The sequence below is a fragment of the Triticum aestivum genome, chromosome 5D, assembly GCF_018294505.1.
Source record: "Triticum aestivum cultivar Chinese Spring chromosome 5D, IWGSC CS RefSeq v2.1, whole genome shotgun sequence".
NCBI classification, from domain to species: domain Eukaryota; kingdom Viridiplantae; phylum Streptophyta; class Magnoliopsida; order Poales; family Poaceae; genus Triticum; species Triticum aestivum.
This window is the reverse complement of record NC_057808.1, coordinates 437,342,733-437,361,006: the sequence shown is the minus strand read 5'-3', so window position 1 is coordinate 437,361,006 and position 18,274 is coordinate 437,342,733. Positions and strand designations below refer to the sequence as shown.

The 18,274-nt window shown below is 48.9% G+C and overlaps 4 protein-coding genes across 9 annotated transcripts in view; 2 read left to right on the top strand and 2 right to left on the bottom strand.

Moving 5' to 3' along the window:
• The first annotated feature begins 1,914 nt into the window (after nucleotides 1-1,914).
• Nucleotides 1,915-4,389, top strand: LOC123122477 (uncharacterized). 5 transcript variants are annotated; one of them, XR_006460231.1, is made up of 5 exons: nucleotides 1,915-2,044; nucleotides 2,123-2,243; nucleotides 2,552-2,677; nucleotides 3,587-3,817; nucleotides 3,946-4,389. XR_006460231.1 is itself a non-coding variant. In XM_044542678.1 (3 exons), the coding sequence occupies exon 3, from the start codon at nucleotides 2,597-2,599 to the stop codon at nucleotides 3,170-3,172; it is 576 nt and encodes a 191-aa protein (XP_044398613.1). In that variant the 5' UTR covers nucleotides 1,915-2,044; nucleotides 2,123-2,243; nucleotides 2,552-2,596; the 3' UTR covers nucleotides 3,173-3,459. The 5 variants fall into 5 exon arrangements, 2 of the variants coding, with proteins under 2 accessions (XP_044398613.1, XP_044398612.1); XR_006460229.1 differs by lacking the exon at nucleotides 2,123-2,243 and having other exon boundaries at nucleotides 1,926-2,068; XM_044542678.1 differs by lacking the exons at nucleotides 3,587-3,817; nucleotides 3,946-4,389 and having other exon boundaries at nucleotides 2,552-3,459.
• Nucleotides 4,390-4,999: 610 nt separating this feature from the next.
• The window catches only part of LOC123120845 (auxin-responsive protein SAUR36-like), a 69,826-nt gene continuing 56,551 nt past the window's right edge, over nucleotides 5,000-18,274 (bottom strand). Inside the window, exons 2-3 of the mRNA XM_044540832.1 lie at nucleotides 5,202-5,435; nucleotides 5,000-5,005 (exon numbers count right to left, since the gene is read on the bottom strand). Coding sequence (XP_044396767.1) covers nucleotides 5,000-5,005; nucleotides 5,202-5,435 — 240 coding nt within the window. The remainder of the gene's footprint in view (nucleotides 5,006-5,201; nucleotides 5,436-18,274) is intronic.
• Nucleotides 7,860-8,672, top strand: LOC123122474 (auxin-responsive protein SAUR36). The gene has a single exon (XM_044542675.1). The coding sequence runs from the start codon at nucleotides 8,017-8,019 to the stop codon at nucleotides 8,488-8,490; it is 474 nt and encodes a 157-aa protein (XP_044398610.1). The 5' UTR covers nucleotides 7,860-8,016; the 3' UTR covers nucleotides 8,491-8,672.
• Nucleotides 10,098-16,517, bottom strand: LOC123122471 (disease resistance protein RGA5). Of its 2 annotated transcripts, XM_044542671.1 has the most exons (6): nucleotides 14,977-16,517; nucleotides 12,567-14,813; nucleotides 11,980-12,105; nucleotides 11,654-11,878; nucleotides 11,137-11,256; nucleotides 10,098-11,022 (listed from the first exon to the last, which is right to left on the bottom strand). In XM_044542671.1, the coding sequence occupies exons 1-6, from the start codon at nucleotides 16,479-16,481 to the stop codon at nucleotides 10,530-10,532; spliced, it is 4,716 nt and encodes a 1,571-aa protein (XP_044398606.1). In that variant the 5' UTR covers nucleotides 16,482-16,517; the 3' UTR covers nucleotides 10,098-10,529. The 2 variants fall into 2 exon arrangements, with proteins under 2 accessions (XP_044398606.1, XP_044398607.1); XM_044542672.1 differs by lacking the exon at nucleotides 11,654-11,878.

The following is an 18,274-nucleotide window of genomic DNA, read 5'->3' as shown; positions in this document are numbered from 1 at the left end:
TTGTCACTTTTGAGGTACTTCGCTAACTCCCCGCCACCTTGAAGAACAGATGTTGATGTGGAAGAGCTTCCAACGGTCGAGGAGGACAAAGAACCAAAGATCTTGCTCCATGCTCCTCTCTTTTTACCTGTAGTTGGTGCTGGTGGAGGTAGTTGCATTCGAACTCCGGCATATTTTTCCTCATACTTAGCAAAAACTTCTCACGAGCCTTATTGAAGTCATAAGTATAATCTAAACTTAGGGATACATAAAGTACATTGAGTGCACTATGATACCCTTCAAGTTTAGCTCTAGGATCCAAAATAAATGCAAATGCATACAATGGTGGAATTTGTTGCCAATATTTTAAATACTTGGTTTTCATGTCAGCAACAACATTAAGTAATAATCCATCGCCTTCATATGCTTTCCGATGCCAGCAATGTCTAATATAGGGTATGCACCATCAAAGGAGATGTCGGGTAATAAACCCCAGACAAAGTAATTGTTGCATCATAGAACAACTCAAGAAATGCAGTCAATGATGTAATAACATGCCAAGTTTCCTTGCTAATTAGTGGTTCAACCCCACATTTGGCATGAATAAAACCATTGAACGGAACTCTGTCTTGGATAACTGCCTTAAGCATCATATATGTAGAGTTCCATATAACATGCATGTCTGAAATATACTTATGTGGAATGCAGCCTAGATCAAGGCAATATATATCCTTGTAGTTTGTAATTCGTTGAGTTGAAGGCGAAAAATAAGATATTGCAGTGCATATGACTTCAACGTGTGGTTCACATAAATGTAACGCACCTTTAGCCATAAGATTAATGATATGACAAGCACAACATTGATGAATTAAAAAGGATGCAACATATACGGAGAATATAGGAGTCCGGGTATTCATTGCACTAGTGTTTGCTGAAGCATTATCCAAGGTTATTGCGAAAACCTTGTCCGGCAAGATTAAAATCATTCGTACAAGTTCAACAATGTTTGGACCACTATGTGATACATCAATTAATTCAAATCCTATGACTCTTTTTTGTAGATGCTAATGTTGGTTAACATAATGAGCTACCACACTAATGTAGTCTTGCTTTGCCTGACCAGTCCAGATATCAGATGTTAACAACACTGAAAAAGTGCATGTAGAAAGTTCTTCATTTTATTTTCTCTTTACTAGTTTTGTATAGCTTTTTTAATATCCCTACTGGTAGTTTGTCTAGAAACTGGTCTATAATTAGGATTATGACAAGTTTGAATATATTCTACCAACCGTCAGATTCACCAAAGCCTAGTGGTAAATCATTAGAAGCAATAAGACGACATAGACCTTCTCGCTGAACATTAGCATCATAGGTGAAATTGCGTATCGTACCATCAGGGTTGAAGGAGAGCGGAGTTTGCACAGCTATCGAGCTCGACGCGCTCGTTGCATCCACCCTAACCTCACCCTAAACCCCTCCCAACGGCTCCCCTAGTCCCCCTATCCCCATCCCGCTCCCCCATATCGATCGAGGCGCTGGGCGCCTGGGCCCCGCTCCCCCTCCCCTTGTTGCCTGTCGCCTGCCGGCCGATTCCCCCGCTCCCGCAGTCCCGCTCCCCCATCGATCGAGGCGGGCCTATCGGGCCGTGCCGCGTGTCGTGCCGTGCCACGTGCCGGCCCGCGATTAGTCCTATCGTGCCGGGCTGGCACGCGGGCTGAGGGTGGCGGCCCAGACATGGCCCAATGCGTGATGCGTGCCTGGCACGACCCGATTAGCCCGTGCCGGGCCGGGCCCGTCGCGTGCCGTGCTGCTGGGCCGGGCCGAAAAAACCGGCCCGTTTGGCCAGCTGTACTCTGGATGACCTCCCATACTCCCAGGGCTCTATCTGTATATTTCTTTGTTTATGGGGTGTTTTTTGCTATTTGTGTTGAAACAGTAGTTGGCTCTCGTGTGATCTGCGTGACTGGGTGAATAGCATCCCAAATTAAACTCCACTCTCGAGTCCGCCGCCGCCGCCGCCGGAGTTCCGCTCGCCGCCTCCCCTCATCGCCGAAGGCCGCCCGCGGTGCTCGCATTTGCCTCAAAGCTGGTATGTATCCGCCTCGCTCTCCACCCGTCTGACGCCTCACCGCTTCTTCTGCAGTGCGCGCCCCTCACCGCCACTCACCGCCACTCACCGCCGGACAGCCCCTCCGCCACGAACCCCGCCACTCACCGCCGGACAGCCCCTCCGCCCCCATCTCCATTATATCCTAAATCCAGATGTGATTTGCTTCCTCTATTCTTGTGCGGCTTTCAGCCAATTTATTATTATTATTCCTAGTTTGCAATCGACTCAGTCCACACCAGTTTTGTGATATTTTTAAGGGTTCAGTTAATGCTAGTTCATCTTGTAAGGCTCATGGTCTTTGGCCCAGTTCATAAGTTTCACAACCTGAACTAGCTTTTGTGAAGTTGTAACTTTGGCCTCTTTCTGTAAATTCATGCCTGAAATAGCCATGCTTTTTCCTGTGAATCATCATTTCTACGTTGATGTGATTGTTAACCCCCCCTATTTCTATCACCTTGGCAGCAAGACCAGTGAGGGAGATCGCTCAAGTCAATTGTGTGGCCGGCCATGGACATGGAGGCAATTTTGGCAAGCAGCAATCATCTTATTGAGATGGCCGGGGGCACCCACCCACATCCTGATGCTCTGGTACGCCTCCGGCAGGTGCTGGGCGCTGCTGCGACACGTTGCATCTCCAGCCCCCCCATCTACGCCTTTTGTCTAAAACAGATGTTGGCCAACTTCGTTCGCAATTTCGGCAATGACATCAGGGAGCTGGATAACCTCACTGCTCGCCTCCAGGCCACGCGCAGCCCTAAAGGCCGCCGCCATGATGTCTCCCCCACTGCCCAGCTCGCTGGCCTACATGGAAATGATCTATTCCGTGCACTGATGGCCCTGCACCTGCCCATGACCGCGCCTGTGGAGCTCTGCCTTGAGGCCGCTCTCGCCGCACAGAGACTCATAACGCATGACCACCTCGACCTTTTCATCCACCTCTGTGAGGACGCTAGGGCGGTCGATGAGTTTAACTCCATGGTCTTCATGGACCACATAAAAACCTTGGAGAAGTTCGTGCAAGAGCACATTGACCTCGCCGACGCCGCTGCCACTTCACGTGCAACCACTCGCGAAGCAAAGTAAAAGCTTGATTGCCATAGTTAAGCTAGCTAGCTGAAAGTAAGATGAAGGGGCCAGGAGGGTCATTGATGGATCCTTATCTGGCTTCCTTCTGTAGTTTGCTGCATTTCGTTATCAAGCCAAGAACAAAAACAACTACTTATGTATGTATTATGCTACTTGTCAGCGATCGAGTGTCTCTTAAATAGTACTCACTCCACCATATTACTTGTCGCTCAAATGGATGTAATAGTTCTATCAAATTGTGCCTTGTGCGCTTGGCCTGCTATAATTAATTTCGTACAATGGAATTTGTTTGCCACCAAGTTATGTTATTAATAGTCTATATGTTTCTTTTGTTGTGTTGCATTACCTGCCTTATATTTTACTTCATGCACCATGCATCTATATATTTTTCCCCTCCTTTATTTTCTGAAGATGTCACCATAGAGCTCAGCAACACGTTCTCAACCTCGGCAGAGGCATTTCTCCTGAGCAAGCACATTACATACTCCATCACGCTGGCATCACAAGGCAATGTGATCTTGCCATCGCTTGCAAAGCCAATCCTTCTGGGACATCCTCAGGAGCTCCTGGTACACCAATGGTACCTCGAAGTGCCTCCCATTGGCCGTGTACATGACACAGTGGCCCTTGACTGCTATTGAGGTGCAGCACTCTTCATCTTCTTTGGCTGAGCCTCTTCCTCTTAATTGTTGCCATCCTCTGCCACTTCTTTGCCAATTGAGCTAGTCTCTTGGTGCTGACCATGGTTGGTTCCGGGTCTTGTTTTTCAGCTAGGAATTCGGAGAAGTGAGCGATGGACGTTATAATGCTCTGTTGGTGGTGGATGAGCTGATGAAGTGGTGCTATTGAGCTTAGCCATTTGCTGAATTTATAGCCAAGAGGAAGGACATTGTGACGGTGAAGTGTAGTTGTCATCAGAAAAGATGGCAGGGGACAAGGCCATGGGATCATCAAATGCAGTGTTGTAGTATGATTATTTTGGATTAGATTGTGATGGGGCCAAATGTTTGGAGCATCAAAACATGGGTCTGCTCTCATTTAATCTGTCAGTGTGGCAAGCTGGTGAGGGACAATGCCATGATCTGTTCTGTGACTCTGTTATGGATGGGTTGGGTTTAGATATCATCAGTGTCAATGATCATGTTGCTATCTGAAACTTTGATTTGACTCCTGTCTTGCTGAAATGAAAAAAGGCACGTAGGACTAAAAGGTCAGTAATTCGTTAATGGCCGTGATCGGTCGCCGCTAAACTTTCAGTCTTAGATTGGTTGTTGTTCAGGCAGATCTCAGATGCTGTACTTCTGCCTGAATCAACTTTTTCGACCTACGTCGTTATTTCTTCAGATCATGGTCTTGTCTGTGCATGACCAGTCTCCAGTCCAGCATCTCGTTTGGTCTCCATTTCATTGTTGCTTCCCCCATTTTCACTTATGCAGAAAGGGCTAAAAAAGGTACTCTGTTTTCAGAGGTATATTTTGTAACTTTAGTTCTTATATAAGTGTTTGATAACTAGTTCTCATACAGTCATACTGTTACTAAATCTGCAGGTGTTCATTAATTATTCAGCTGAACTTGCTGTTAAATAAAAGTTTTCTTTTGTGTAATTCTAAGCTGCTAACTCATATGCATGCATACCTGAATGTATGAGCGTTTGCTTGTAAAGTCAAAGCTCCTGCCTCATTCTTCAAGAAAAACATGTGCGGGACTTGGAGTTTTTTTTTTTCTAAAAGAGCAGCACGCGTTATTTTTATCGTTAATGTAGTTTCAAAGTGTACACATTTACTCGCTTTGTTAACACACAACTATAATTGTGTTACTAAAGCTTTATCGCTGCATACACACTCCAAAGCAGACAGTTGAACTGAACATTTTGCAAATTCCATCACAAAACTTTGTTCCATTTCTAATCTTCTAACTTCCTTATTTACATCTTCCACTGAGCAAACAATAGTGCCTAGAACAAGGATCCTGGCTTGCTGCCATTCTTCAGAAGCTAACAAACACCTACATAATGGTTAAGACCTACGCATGGCACCATCACACCACCATCAAAGCAGCACGATCTTGCAATGGAGCTCAGGAACGCCATCACTACTTCCGTGGAGGCATCTCTCCTGAGAAAACACATGGCGTATTCCATGACTGCAGTGTCGCAGGGCAGCGTGATGCGACCGTCATCTCCACCCGCGAATCCAAACTCCTCCTGAGACATCCTCAGGAGCTCACCGAAGACCGCTGTGCTGAGGTACTCTAGTGGCACCTTAAACCGGTGTATCCTGTTAGATGTGTATAGTTTCTCTTGTACATCCTCATTTTATAAGGGGCTTTTCTGTACTTTATCACATGTTCTGGTTTTTGGCCCTCGGTAAAGTCAGTTGCTGTTTATCCAACATGGTATCAGATGTTAGGTTCCCCTCTCTCCCGCACGCTGCAACTTTGTGCTAGCTCTTCCCTTGCCGTGGCTGTCGCTGCTCTCTGCCAGGTCCGGCCCGGTCGTCCCCGCCCTCGCCTCAAGCTCCGCTCGGCTCTCCTTGCCGCGGATCCGGCCGCCCGGTCCTTCTTGCCGCGGATCCAGCCGCCCCGGCCTGCTCCGCTGCCGGGCTCGGCCCGGCCGCAGCCGCCTCCTGCCGCTCCTCCCCGTACGGATTCGGCCGCCCCGGCCTTCTCCGTTGACAGGCTAGGCCTGGCCGCAGCTGCCTCCTGCCGGCCAGCCGCGGGCGCTCCCCTGCTCTCGCCTGGACGGGTCCCGCAGCTCACGCTACTGCTCTTCTCCTGGCCGCGCCCTGATCCGCCACCTCGTCCACTCGATTCACTCGAGCCTCACGTAAGCTACTTCCTTCCCCGCTCGATCCCCTCGTGAGCGGGTCTGCCCGATCCAGATCGGCGCACTGTAGCAGTTGACTCCAAAAAAAAAGAGGGCTCCTCATGTCTTCTTCGGGCTATGTCGTCGTTCCTCGGTGCTCGGTGATCTTCGATGGCACCAACTATGCCGAGTTTGCGGGTTTTATGCGTATCCATATGCATGGTCTTCTTCTGTGGGGTGTTCTCTCTGGCGAGGTCCCATGTCCGCCTTGCCCTGTTGCTCCTGTGGCTCCTACCCCGCCAGCACCGCCGGTTCTTGCTGCTGATGCTTCTCAGGCCGATCGAGATGCAGCCAAGGCTCTCGATGATGCTGCAGTTGATGCTTATGATCAGCGGATGTCAGCTTATTCGGATGCCCTTTCTGCCTACCGTGATGATCTGTCTGCTTACACTCAGTGGTGCAATGATGATGCTCGTGTTGCTGCTGTTCTCACTGCGAGTGTCCTCCCTCAGTTTGCCTCGGAGTTCATGGGACTTGGCACAGTTGTAGCGATGTGGTCTTATCTCTGTCAGCGCTATCAGCCCTCTGGTGATGCTCTCTACCTATCTGTGGTGCGTTAGGAGCACGCACTCCAGCAAGGTGATTCCTCTGTTGATGAGTTCTATTCACAGTGCTCTGCCATCTGGCATCAACTTGACTCTCTTCGGACAGTCGTTTGTGGAACTTGCCGTTGCTGTCAGACTACACGGTCCGATTTGGAGTTTCAGCGGGTTCATGAGTTCTTATCTCGTCTCCGCTCTGAGTTCGAGCCTCGACGTGCTCACCTGCTTGCTCGTGGTTGTGTTCCTATCTCGGAGGTGCTTGCTGAGCTTCGTGCTGAGGAGACCCGCCTTCGCTCTGCTGGGTTACTTGTGGTTCCATCAGTTTTGGCTGCCCGAGCTCCTTTGCCATCTGTTCGCCTCACCGCTCCTGCCTACTCCTTCAAGAGGGGGGGGGGGGGTGAGTCACCCTCCTTATGTTGAGAAGGGTACCTCGCGCCGTGACACCTTCTGTGGTTACTGCTCCCGGTCAGGTCACCCAGAGTCTGATTGTCGCCAGAAGAGTCTGATTTGCCGAAGTGATATATTATGAAACCGTGATCAAGTGAAGTCCACTCGTGCAAAAATGTTTAGAATTTTTCCACAGGACATCGATCTTGTTATGTTCAGATTTTTTTTCCCTTTTCCTCGCATTTTTTTCTTTTTGAAAATAAATCATGTCAAAACAATAGTTCAGCTACCAAACATGAGCTACTTGTAATCTTGTACTCCCTCCGTAAAGAAATATAAGAGCGTTTGGATCACTAAAGTAGTGATCTAAACACTCTTATATTTCTTTACAGAGGGAGTAGCTAGCTAGGTGTGTGGACCATTGAAGAGGTTTTATCTTGTTGCATGAACAGCTCACACTGAATATCTCCATCTCGGCAGGGGCCACTCTATACATTTCATCTCGTAATATATGATTAATCAGGCACCTAAATTGATTAGTTTGTATGTGGTTGCGCAGTCACAAACAGAAATGGACCCAATTTACACATGGTCTCCATATCAGTCATATGCTTCTTATACTTATAGTTTTTTTTCTTCTTCTTTTTTGGTAAACCATTGAAGATATGTGCCTGTGCAATCACAACAGAAATGGACCCAATTTATGCATGGTCTCCATATCAGTCATACGCCTAAGCATGCTATGATATGATGTCCAAGCATACCCAAAGACTACACTGCTAGTTCTGTCCAACAAGTGGCAAACTGATGGCCCCAGACAAATCAAATCAAGATCACATTGCACTCTTGCAGTTAGCATTGCATGTTCTGTGCTCATGGCCATGTCCCTTGCCAACCTGTCAGGATAGCTGCTGCACCTAAACTGACTTGTTCTCTTTTCTTTCTCCCTCACCCCTACCTATAAATCCATCAGATTAGCACCACCACAAGCCAAGGCGGCATTACCACACCTAGCCAAGAAAGAAACACAAGGAGGAGGAAACACAGCCATGGTCAGTGCCAAGAGACTTGCTCAGATGGCAAAGAACTGGCAAAGGATGGCGGCCATGGGGAGGAAGAGGCTCACCCGGACCACGACAGCAGCGGCGAAAGGGTCCATCATAGAGAATGAGTGCAGCACAGCGTTGTCGCCGTCGGTGGCGATGAAGGGCCACTGTGTGGTGTACACGGCCGACAACAGTGCGCGGTTTGAGGTGCCGCTGGCATACCCCAGCACGGCGTTCTTCAGCGAGCTCCTGACCATGTCCCAGGAGGCGTTCGGCTTTGCAGGCGGCAATGACGGGAGGATTATGCTGCCCTGCGATGCCACGGTCCTGGAGTACGCCATGTGCTTGCTCCGGAGAGATGCCTCCGTGGAAGTCATGAGAGTGTTCATGAGCTCCGTCGCGAGGCCATGCAGCAGCTTTGAAGGCGGCGCGGTGGCGCCATGCGTAGGGCTTGGTCATGAAGTAGCTGCTTGTTAGATTCTGGAGAATGGTCAGTCTGGCATGCTTGTTCGCGCAGTCACACTAACTATTTCAAGAGAGAGAACATCACCTACCAGAGTGGTATTGGTATGGGGGCAAGTTCAAGCAGGGTAAAGCTTCTCAGAAGAAGAAAAAGTAGGGTAACTTTTTCCACAGAAAAGGTTTCTTTTGTTGTTGTAGAGTTAACGTTTGCATGAAGGCCGGTGCTACAAATCAACCGGCTGTTGTCGTGAAGATTTAAACCGCCTCGCTGACCGTTTAATCAGCCCCACCAACAGTCGGATCCTTCCCCACCGCCAGTTTGCACGATCTCCTCCCCGCATCGCACATCAGCCCTCCTTCTCTCCTTCGATCTTGCATCACCGGGAGCTGCCGACGAGGGCTGCACCTGAGCCCGGGGAGCGACCGGCGTTGCTTCATGCAGCGACAACATCGACGCCGCGGCGCTCCATCGCAGCTCCCGACGCCGCCGGCGATGCTCCATTGAAGCACAAGCCGCTTCGATGCTGCTTCATCGCAATCCCGGCGGCCACTAGTGATGCTCCATTGCATCACGGGTGGCCCTCAGATGAAGCTCCATTGCAACACTGGACGACCTCGACGGAGCTTCATCGCAACATCGATGGCCCCCAACAAAGCTCTATCGGCGGCGACAGGTGCTGCGACCATGGCCGAAGCTGCGGCGAAAGCTGTGATGCAATGCGGGATGCTAAGATGCAGAACCGACGGCCATGACAGATGTCGCGGTGCAGTTATGCCGATGACGGGTGCCGCGACGCAACACGGCGCCCACGGCGGAAGCTGTGGCGAGGACGACGGAAAGTTGCGATGCTGCTGCAGTGTAGCGCCGTCGGCTATGGCGGGGTGCGGCGATGCAGCGTCGACGGGGACGGCTGCTGCGGCACGACAGCGGATTGCAGCGGCGCTGGCGGCTGCTTCGTGGGCGGAGGGAATGAAACGCAGGAGAGGGAGCAAGCGAGGAAGAGTGCGGCTATGGAAGAGATAAGGTGGGAAGAGAGCGAGCGGTATGTGGGCCACAGAGGGACACGTGGTTGGAACGCGAGGCGGTTTGCGCGATGGAGAAATCAACCGCTTGATTTAGAACGTTTTCCTTGCATGAATGGTTACAACTTGTACAACATCTCTCGTTCTGGGAAAGTTAGAACTTCCAAATGGGAAAAAAAACTAAAGGAAAGTTTATATAATGTCATTAGCAGCTCACTGATCCACCTATAGTTAATAAATCTTGTAGGTAGCGGTAGGGTTTTGGTCTTCGTTCAGTAACGGCTGATTATCCAGCCAAGTAGCAAACAGATCATTATTACTATCCAATAAAAAGGTACTCCCTCCGATCATAAATATAAGATGTTATAACCTTTTTCTGATTTGGATGTGTATATACACGTTTTAGTGTGTTCGTTCACTCATTTCAGTCCGTTGTAGTCCATATTGAATCCAAAACATCTTAATACTCCCTCCGTCTCGAAATGTAAGACGCTTTTTGACACTAAAAAGGTCTTACATTTTGAGACAGAGGGAGAGGGGGTATTTGTGAACGGAGGGAGTACCAAACAGATGGCATACACTTGCAGCATTGCACGTTCTGAGAGAAGTGTCTTAACACTTAAATATCATTATTACATTTGTACTAGAAAAGTGGGAATTAACTTACAGAGAATGTCACAAAATACATATGTTCAGTCCTGAATAACTAAGTTTACAGCTGGTACAATGTATGTAAGAGTATCATAATCCAATTAGCACCTACGGAAAGCACGGGCAAGATGAGTATATATGCAAATAAAAAGCTGACCTTGCAGTCCTATGTCAGCTTCAGGTATAGGAATCCAGTTATTCGCACATCAAACCTCCTGCAGCTTGAATTGGTTGTTGAATTCCTGACTGTCATCAGACAGACAGCTTCGGATAAAAGCAGGCAACATATATAGGTTTTCCAGCCTCGGTTCGTTGCTCAGGAAATCTGGAATTTCCCAGAAAGCATTGTTATATTTGTCCTTGGACCGGTGTTAGCATATTCAGTCAAAGTCAGAAGGGCCAGTTTCATCCACAAAATCAGCATTCAGGTCCAGCCTTTCGTTTATCGGGGAGTTCAGCATAAAGTCAACATTATTGGGCCAAGTCCAAAATTCGGCGTAGGCAACCTGGCTCTCTGACATCCCCGGGGAGATGAATCGACCCGTTGTCGTACTTCTGCTGCCACTCTCGTAGGTAACCTGGCTACCCGCAGACGTTGCCGGGGACATGAAGTGGATCCCGGCTGTACTTCCGCTGCTGACCGCCTCATAGGTAACCTGGCTCTCAGACGTCGCTGGAGGTATGACCCCCGCGGAGACAGAGACATGATGCGGCAGTGAACGCGCACTCTCACCCCGCGAATGCACATTCTCAGCGCATGTGTGCTCCCCGTGGTACACGACGTCAAAGAGCTGTGTGTCGCTGTCCGATCGCTGCACCTGCTTGGTTGCCTCGCAGCCCTTTTCGGGCCTGTGCACGCACCGGTAGTAACCTCTGTGAGAGTTTAGTTTAACAATAGCTTGGGTTAGACTCTGTCGTGCACATATGCGGTGACAGAGTAACTGGAAATTAAGAATGTCGTGTGCTCTGAGGTGAGTTAAGTCTGACCTTGGGTGCTTGGACCCGAGAATGTCCTTCTGGCCGTACTTACTCCAGCTATAGCCGTCATCTGCCGGATAGTCGTCCTGCATGGACCTCACCCTCACCTGTATGCTTCGCTTGGACCTCCTACATTGATTTTGGTTGTGCTCATGAGGTCAGAGGTTAAAAGAATATATGCTGATGCTAGCCAGAAATCTTCTTTTATTACTATTTTATCTTATATATGGTTCCTAAGAGACAAGGAGAGCCATAAATTCATGCAGCAGAAGAGGCATCTGGTTTTAGTTTCATGAATCCTAATCCTAATATTGTAAGTGTTACAGTCACTATAACAAAAAGCAAAATACACAGGACTTTCTACAAAAATGGCTCTTGACACTAATAGTGATTATTAGTGTAGGCAAGAGGAGATAAGAACTGCAAAAACTGGATGCAAGGCCAAGACACGTCCTACATCACGAAATTTCAAAGCAAGATACACGTGACATATTTTAATTTTCCTTTTTCCATCCTTCAAACCTACCGTGGCGGCATCTTCTCAAGCCTCTGAATGCTCCCCTCAGCCTTGTCCCCCACAGAGATGGAGCTCTGCTCATACCCAGGCTGTGGCTGCGAGTTCGCGCCCTGAGTGCATGTGTGGTTCCCGACATAGATGGCATTAAATAAGAGTGGGTCGCCATCTGTGGCCTGCAGCTGCTTCAATGCTTGGCAGCCCCGTGTGTTATGGTGCGTGCATCGGTAGTAACCTCTGCGAGAGCTCGGGTCAGCCTTCCTTTATGGACAGGCAATTTATGGACAGGCAACCAAAGAATGAGCTTTTGATGTGAGATCAGTGTGAGCATTGCTGACCTTGGGTTCCTGGAGCCGAGGATATCCTTCTGACCATACTTCCTCCAGCTGAAGCCATCATCGTGACCCTCAATATCCTGCAAGGAGCTCACCCTTACCTGTGTGCTCCACTTGGGCAGGGTCTTCCTACACTCGTTATGGTTGTGCTCATGAGATCATAGAGATAAATGAGATACAGAGTCACTAATGAACAATTGCCTACTATATACTAGGTTTCGGTCAGTCGTCTCAAATTTCAGAATTGCTTTCTGAGATCATAGATAAGGTCATACTGTGGGAATCAAGGGTCATGGAAATCGACCGAAACTGAAGGAATATTCAGTTGTCTGTGCAACAGATGTTATCTAGAAATCATTTTCTACTACTATTCCGAAACAGAAGATACCATAGAAAATGTACGTCGTCAAACTAATTTATCTTCAACAACTAATTAGTAGAAGTTATTTAGGTATATTTAGGTGCAAACTAATGTCCATGCAAAATAGTTACACCGCATTAGATTTTTTTAAGCTTTACTTAGAGATTAAACTGACAGATCTCCTTACAAAAATCAATACCTGATGACAGCATGTTTGTTTGCATCGTACCTGTAGTCCTTTTGAAGAAATCCGTGCTGTTTATAGGAGTCTTCCTTCTTGATATCATTTTGTATTTGCAGTGTCATGTGCTCAATTAAGTCTTCGTTCTTGATATCATATTGTTCTTGCAGAGTCGTGTGTTCAATTGAGTCTTCCTTCTTGATACCATATTGTTTTTGCAGAGTCATGTGTTCAATTGAGTCTTCCTTCTTGACATCGTATTGCTTTTGCAGAGTCATGTGTTCAATTGAGTCTTCCTTCTTGATATCATCATCTTCACCACTGAACATCGCATCTAAACAATGTATGCTCAAGGTGGGACATGCCGGATGCATCTTAATAGCATCAATCAAAGCTGATTCTGCAGCCCTTCTATCAGGGTCATTGGCACCAGCACCCCCAATTTTTGCAGACATTTCCTTCAGGCCTGTTAAGTGCACGATGCCAACAGGTATAGTACCATGTTGATCTACTCCATGGGCATCAAAACGTAGCTTGAGTTTCAAAAGATTAGGCATTGCGTCCACCTCAAATTCCAGCCAAGGTGCACGGCACCTGAACTTGAAGTACTTGAGAACTGAGAATCCTATCTTATTGAAGAGAATCCTTTTTGCAGGCTTTGTTCGGATATGCAGCGACAAAACTGTGAGTGCAGGCAATCCTCTGAGAATATCAAAATCATTGTTCGCTAGTTTCCTAACCCCAATCTTTAAAATGCAGAGCTTGCTGAGACGTCCAATCCACTTGGGGAGGCTGGAGAAGGTGCAAATGCGCGGCAACCACTCAAACGTCTGAAGACACGCTGGAGGAGAGGATACACTGCTCAACCCGTCACAGGAAATGCTCATGCTTGAAGGTCCAACATCCAGAATACTTGAAGGCTCCAGAGTTAGAGACCTGAGGTTGCTGAGTTTCGTCAGAATGGAACACATACTATCCATTTTGCTCGTTAGATAACAAGAATGTACTGTAGAACAGGTGAGTCGAAGATCATGAAGATTTGTCAGCTCACCAAGGCTGTGCACATTCTCTACTGAGTTAACACTTATATCAAAACATTCAAGTGTGCAAAGTGATGTCATGCGGCCAATACCATTGGGCAGATTTATCTCAACAGGAAGACTTAGGTGCAATAAGCCCGGCAAATGAACAATGTCCGATGGAACAGCACTTACTCTTGCATCTATTTTCAGTGTCTCCAAATATCGTAGACCTCGTATCTGAGTTTGTGGTACTTCCAAGGTGGCATTACATGTGACGTGTAAATATCTCAGCCGAAAAAGCTCAGATATTCCAGTGAGATCAAAACTGATGCTATCATCATCGCCCCAAAGATGCAGGATTAGAATTTGAAGAAGTCCAAACTCCACAATGGAAGGCAAACACTTGATTACCCCGAAATATGCGAGAGTGCGAACTTGTGATAGTCTCATATTTGTTGGTGGCGTCGCTTCTGCATTACCAAAGTGAAGAGACAGCCGACGAACTTTGTCTGCGAGTCGTGCAGTTGTCTGACAATGATCTATTGCAGTGACGAAATTCTCTTCCAAGGACTTGTGTGTAATAAAATCAAGTACCATGTGATGCACTGTGCAAGACAAAACATCACCGGTGTCATTTATATGTACAGGTTCGATCATTCTGCTACTGATGAGCTCATCAAAACATATCCTTGATATTTCCACCATATCTTTCTCTTCTGTCGCATGGATAAATCCTTCAGCTATCCATTGCTTTACCAAATCATTCTTCTGAATTATGTAGTCCTCTTCATATATACTGAGATACATCAGGCATGCCTTCAAATGCAGACGAAGATTGTTGTAACTAAGGTTTAGTACTTGTTTCATCCCCTCTGGAGCAGGATTTTTCCTCAAACCATAACCTAAGGATTTATTCACAAAATCCCACTGCTCTGGTTTGCCCATCTGGTTTACTAAAAGACCAGCAACAGTAACCACTGCTAATGGGAAACCAGCACATTTCCTTATTATATTATTTGCAACATCACTGAGTTCTGGAGGACATTCATATTGTGGACCAAAAGCTGTTCTGAAAAATAATTTGCTTGAATCATCGTGACCAAGTGGTTTCATCGGAAGAACATACTTAGAGTCATAACCACCACATTTCAGAGCTACATCATCTATTTCTGTAGTTATAAGTACTCCACTGCAAAGATTACCATCTGGCAAGGCACGGCTAACTATATCCCAAGTTTGCGTAGCCCATACATCATCAATTACAATCAAGTACCTGAGGAATGTTTTAGCACAGTTGTCAGCCTAATAGCAAATCAGAACTCTGTCATTCTATCCTTACTGGACTAGAAAGAAAAAGAAAGTGGCCCCGCATAGCTACATACACAGAAGTCCAGAAAATGCAATTCTTATATGAATCAATAGAGAAACATGTATACCTCTTATCTTGGAGATGTGTCCTGATGTCGGCAATTAGACTATGCAATTTCCAAGTGTGAGAGGTTTGGTGTGGCCGGACTTGTGAGAGCATGCTGATGAGAAGCCTCCTGATGTCAGGCTTCCGGGACGTCCTCACAAATGCCCGGCACTCGAATTGCCCTCTGATTCTACGGTACAGCTCTTTGACAAGCGTGCTCTTACCAATCCCTCCAGATCCAACAACAGTCACCACCTTGAGCCTCTGCTCTCCATCCCTACCCAGCCACGCTTCAAGATTATTCACATGTTCACCTATACCAACAAGCTCCTCATACGGCGTGGGGTACCAAGAGCCAAAACACGTATCATGTCTAGGAGGAGTGCTGCTGCCAGTGCCACCAATGGCAGCAGCTCTGATGCCATTGTCACCATGGTGGTTAAACAAGCTGTACCGCTGAAGCGCCTCCTGCGAGCGCAAGCTGAACTCCCTCATCTTGTTGGCCATCCATAGCCGCCACCTGAGTTTCTCCGGAAGCCGTGTAACTCTACGACGAGCAAACTTGTGCTTTTTAAGGCGGGGAGCTATCCATCTACTGGTGGTGGCGGCCTGCTCGTACTGGTCGACGCTGTCCTCCATGTCGTATGAGAGCTCGCGCACCTCCTTGGCCAGGCACTTGGCCGTCATAGCACAGTCCTCTGCTCCGGAGTCATCGTGCTGCTGGAGAATGGCAACCATCTTCTCCAGATCTTGCTTGATGAGAGGTATCTCCTCCTCCACGCCCCGGGGCAGCATTTGGCCATGGCTGGACAGTAACCCGTCCAGCTTCTCTGGGAGCCTGAACATGGCGTCCGCCATAGCGCAGACAGGAGCCTGTAGTTGTTGAATTCTCTTCTTGGTCTGACGCGCTTGCTTGACCTGTGAATGGCTGATATCACTGACTGTTTGCGAACGCTGCTTGGCTGATTTCTGACCTTGCGGTGAGAACTGCCCCGAGGTCGATTCTGGCGGCGGCGGCGACGGCGGCGAAGCGCACCTCAAACTGAGCCAGTCATCATCGACAACCGCCACGAGGCCGCCGTCATCGAATCTGTCGTCCGTCAAGTCTATGACTTCCGGCTGCTGTGCGGGCACTGGCCGGACGGACCTCTCGATGGATGCCAGCCTCGCCGCCGGGGACACTGCAGCGGAAGGCGAGAGCAGCAGCTCCCGCGGCAGCCCCTCCACGGCCTCGACGATCTGGAAGTCCTGGGTCTGAGATGCAGACCCTTGACCCACTAGCTGCTGCACAATCGAGTCGGAGGCTGGAACGCCACCGGTCAGATACTGCACAACCTCCCTGAAGTTCCTGCGATTGGCGTCGACGCGCACCTCCTGCCCTCGCTGCTGCTCCCGCCGGCCATGCCCCTGCGCCTGGGACTGCTCGGGCGCCCCGGAGGGCTTCTTGATGGCGTGCGACTCCTGCCGCACTTTGAGCCGCGGCGGTCGCGGGCCCTGCAGCTTCCTCGGAGACGAAGGCGCGTCCATCCGCGGCCGGGCCCGGTGGCCGGCGCTCCGAGTGCGGCGGGGGGGGGGGGGGGGGGGGGGGGGGGGGGGGTGGGACCACGAGCTTGGCAGGGCAAATCGAGAGGGGAGGGGAGGGGATGGGAGGTGGAAAAGTCAATGAGCTTAGCTTGTGCGGGCTAGCTTCGCTTGTGTGTTTGCAGCGTGATGGTTTCGTAGTAGACCGGAGCCGGTCGCTGACGCCGTCAACGACCTTCGCCGTTATGGTTCACGCTTCTGGTCTGGACGATAAGAAGGAGTTTTTTTTTTTGGAGGGATGAACATAAATTTTATTCATCAAAAACCACAGTTTGTGGGATACATGCTGGATCGTGGGGGTGTAAAAGCCACACATGGCGCCCCTGATCTAGTCTTAGGGAGTATTTGGCTAAGCTATGCGCATCGTTATTGGAACGGCGCCCTTCATACAAGATATGGGTGTTGAAACTCTCTGCCCTCTTCCTGATCTCATGAATGATCGTGCCATAGGTGCCCCTGGCGTTCTTGTTAATGCCCTTTACTGCAAGATAAGAAGGAGTGGACGAGTTGTTTGGTAGGCTGTATACAGCCCAGTCAGATTTGGGGTGGGATGAAAATGGATCGTTTGGTTGCGTGCAAGGCTTTGCATCGGTATGGAACTTAAAGCACCCTAGAGTCTGGCTCGCTCGGGCCGCTTGAATTGGCCGATTCCAGCGAGCGCAAAAGGAAGACGCAGCATAGGTGCAGTGTAGGGGGGATTCGATTGGAGATGGCGGGAGGGGGGGGGGGAATTGGCGGAGGCGGGATGGCGTGAAATATACCCTCACCAACCCTTTTACTCGCTCACCCCTGGCTATAGGACAAGCTCTCCTTTGTTATTGGCACCGGCAACGATGACGACTCAGATCTGCAGCTACGACGGCAGCGGCGGCGGCGTTGGTGGCTGCAGCAGCAGTCCCCGGCAGCGGCAGCTGCTTCTCCCCTTCTTCTTCGACTCCGTCCGACCAACCTCATATCGGCCATGTCTCCACCGCCCCCGAAGCTGGTAAGCTACCCCTCCCCCTCCTCTGTTAGGTCATTCGGTATGAGCGTTTAGGGTCGATTGCGCCATTACTGACCGCATCATGGGTGTCGCTTAGGTTGTCGATGAACAGACGAAGCTTTTAGTTCAGGCAGCAGCGCTGATAGCTGTGGTTCAGGCATATCTTGTTAGTCCATAAGAGAGTTGTTCATCGGAATTACAAACCTCTCATCCGGTATGGTCCGATGTTAATCTGGGATCATGAGAGGATAGCAATTCTGAACTACATCTACCACTGTAACAACACAGAGGCTCTGTGGATGCTTCGAATGAAAAGAGCACCTTTCATCAGGCTTGTTCAGACGTTCAGGAGCAGAGGATTGCTAGAAGATAGCATCCACACCATCGTGGAAGAGCAAGTGGCCATGTTACTCCATGTTGTTGGTAATAACCAGAGGTCAGTGTTGTACGCAACACCTTCAGGAGATCAGTGGAGACCATCTCCAGGTACTTCAAGAAAGTACTCTATGTTGTTGGGGAGCTCAGAGAAGAGATGATTAGGTCACCAACCGGCCGGACTCCTACCAAGATTCGCGGTAGCCCAAGATGGTTGCTACTTGTGAGCTGTGTTGGGATTTTCCCCGAAGAGGAAGGGGAAGCAATGTTGGGGAACGCAGTAATTTCAAAAAATTTCCTACGCGCACACAGGATCATGGTGATGCATAGCAACGAGAGGGGAGAGTGTGTCCACGTACCCTCGTAGACCGAAAGCGGAAGC

Bases quoted from the DNA above. Each gene is read 5' to 3' on its own strand.
- LOC123122471 (XM_044542671.1), bottom strand. From the start codon at position 16,481: ATGGACGCGCCTTCGTCTCCGAGGAAGCTGCAGGGCCCGCGACCGCCG. The intron at 14,814-14,976 runs GTATACATGTTT...AACATTCCTCAG, and splicing joins ACACATCTCCAAGATAAGAG to GTACTTGATTGTAATTGATG. The intron at 11,879-11,979 runs GTCAGCAATGCT...GAGCTCTCGCAG, and splicing joins CTCGGCTCCAGGAACCCAAG to AGGTTACTACCGATGCACGC.
- LOC123122477 (XM_044542678.1), top strand. From the start codon at position 2,597: ATGGACATGGAGGCAATTTTGGCAAGCAGCAATCATCTTATTGAGATG.
- LOC123122474 (XM_044542675.1), top strand. From the start codon at position 8,017: ATGGTCAGTGCCAAGAGACTTGCTCAGATGGCAAAGAACTGGCAAAGG.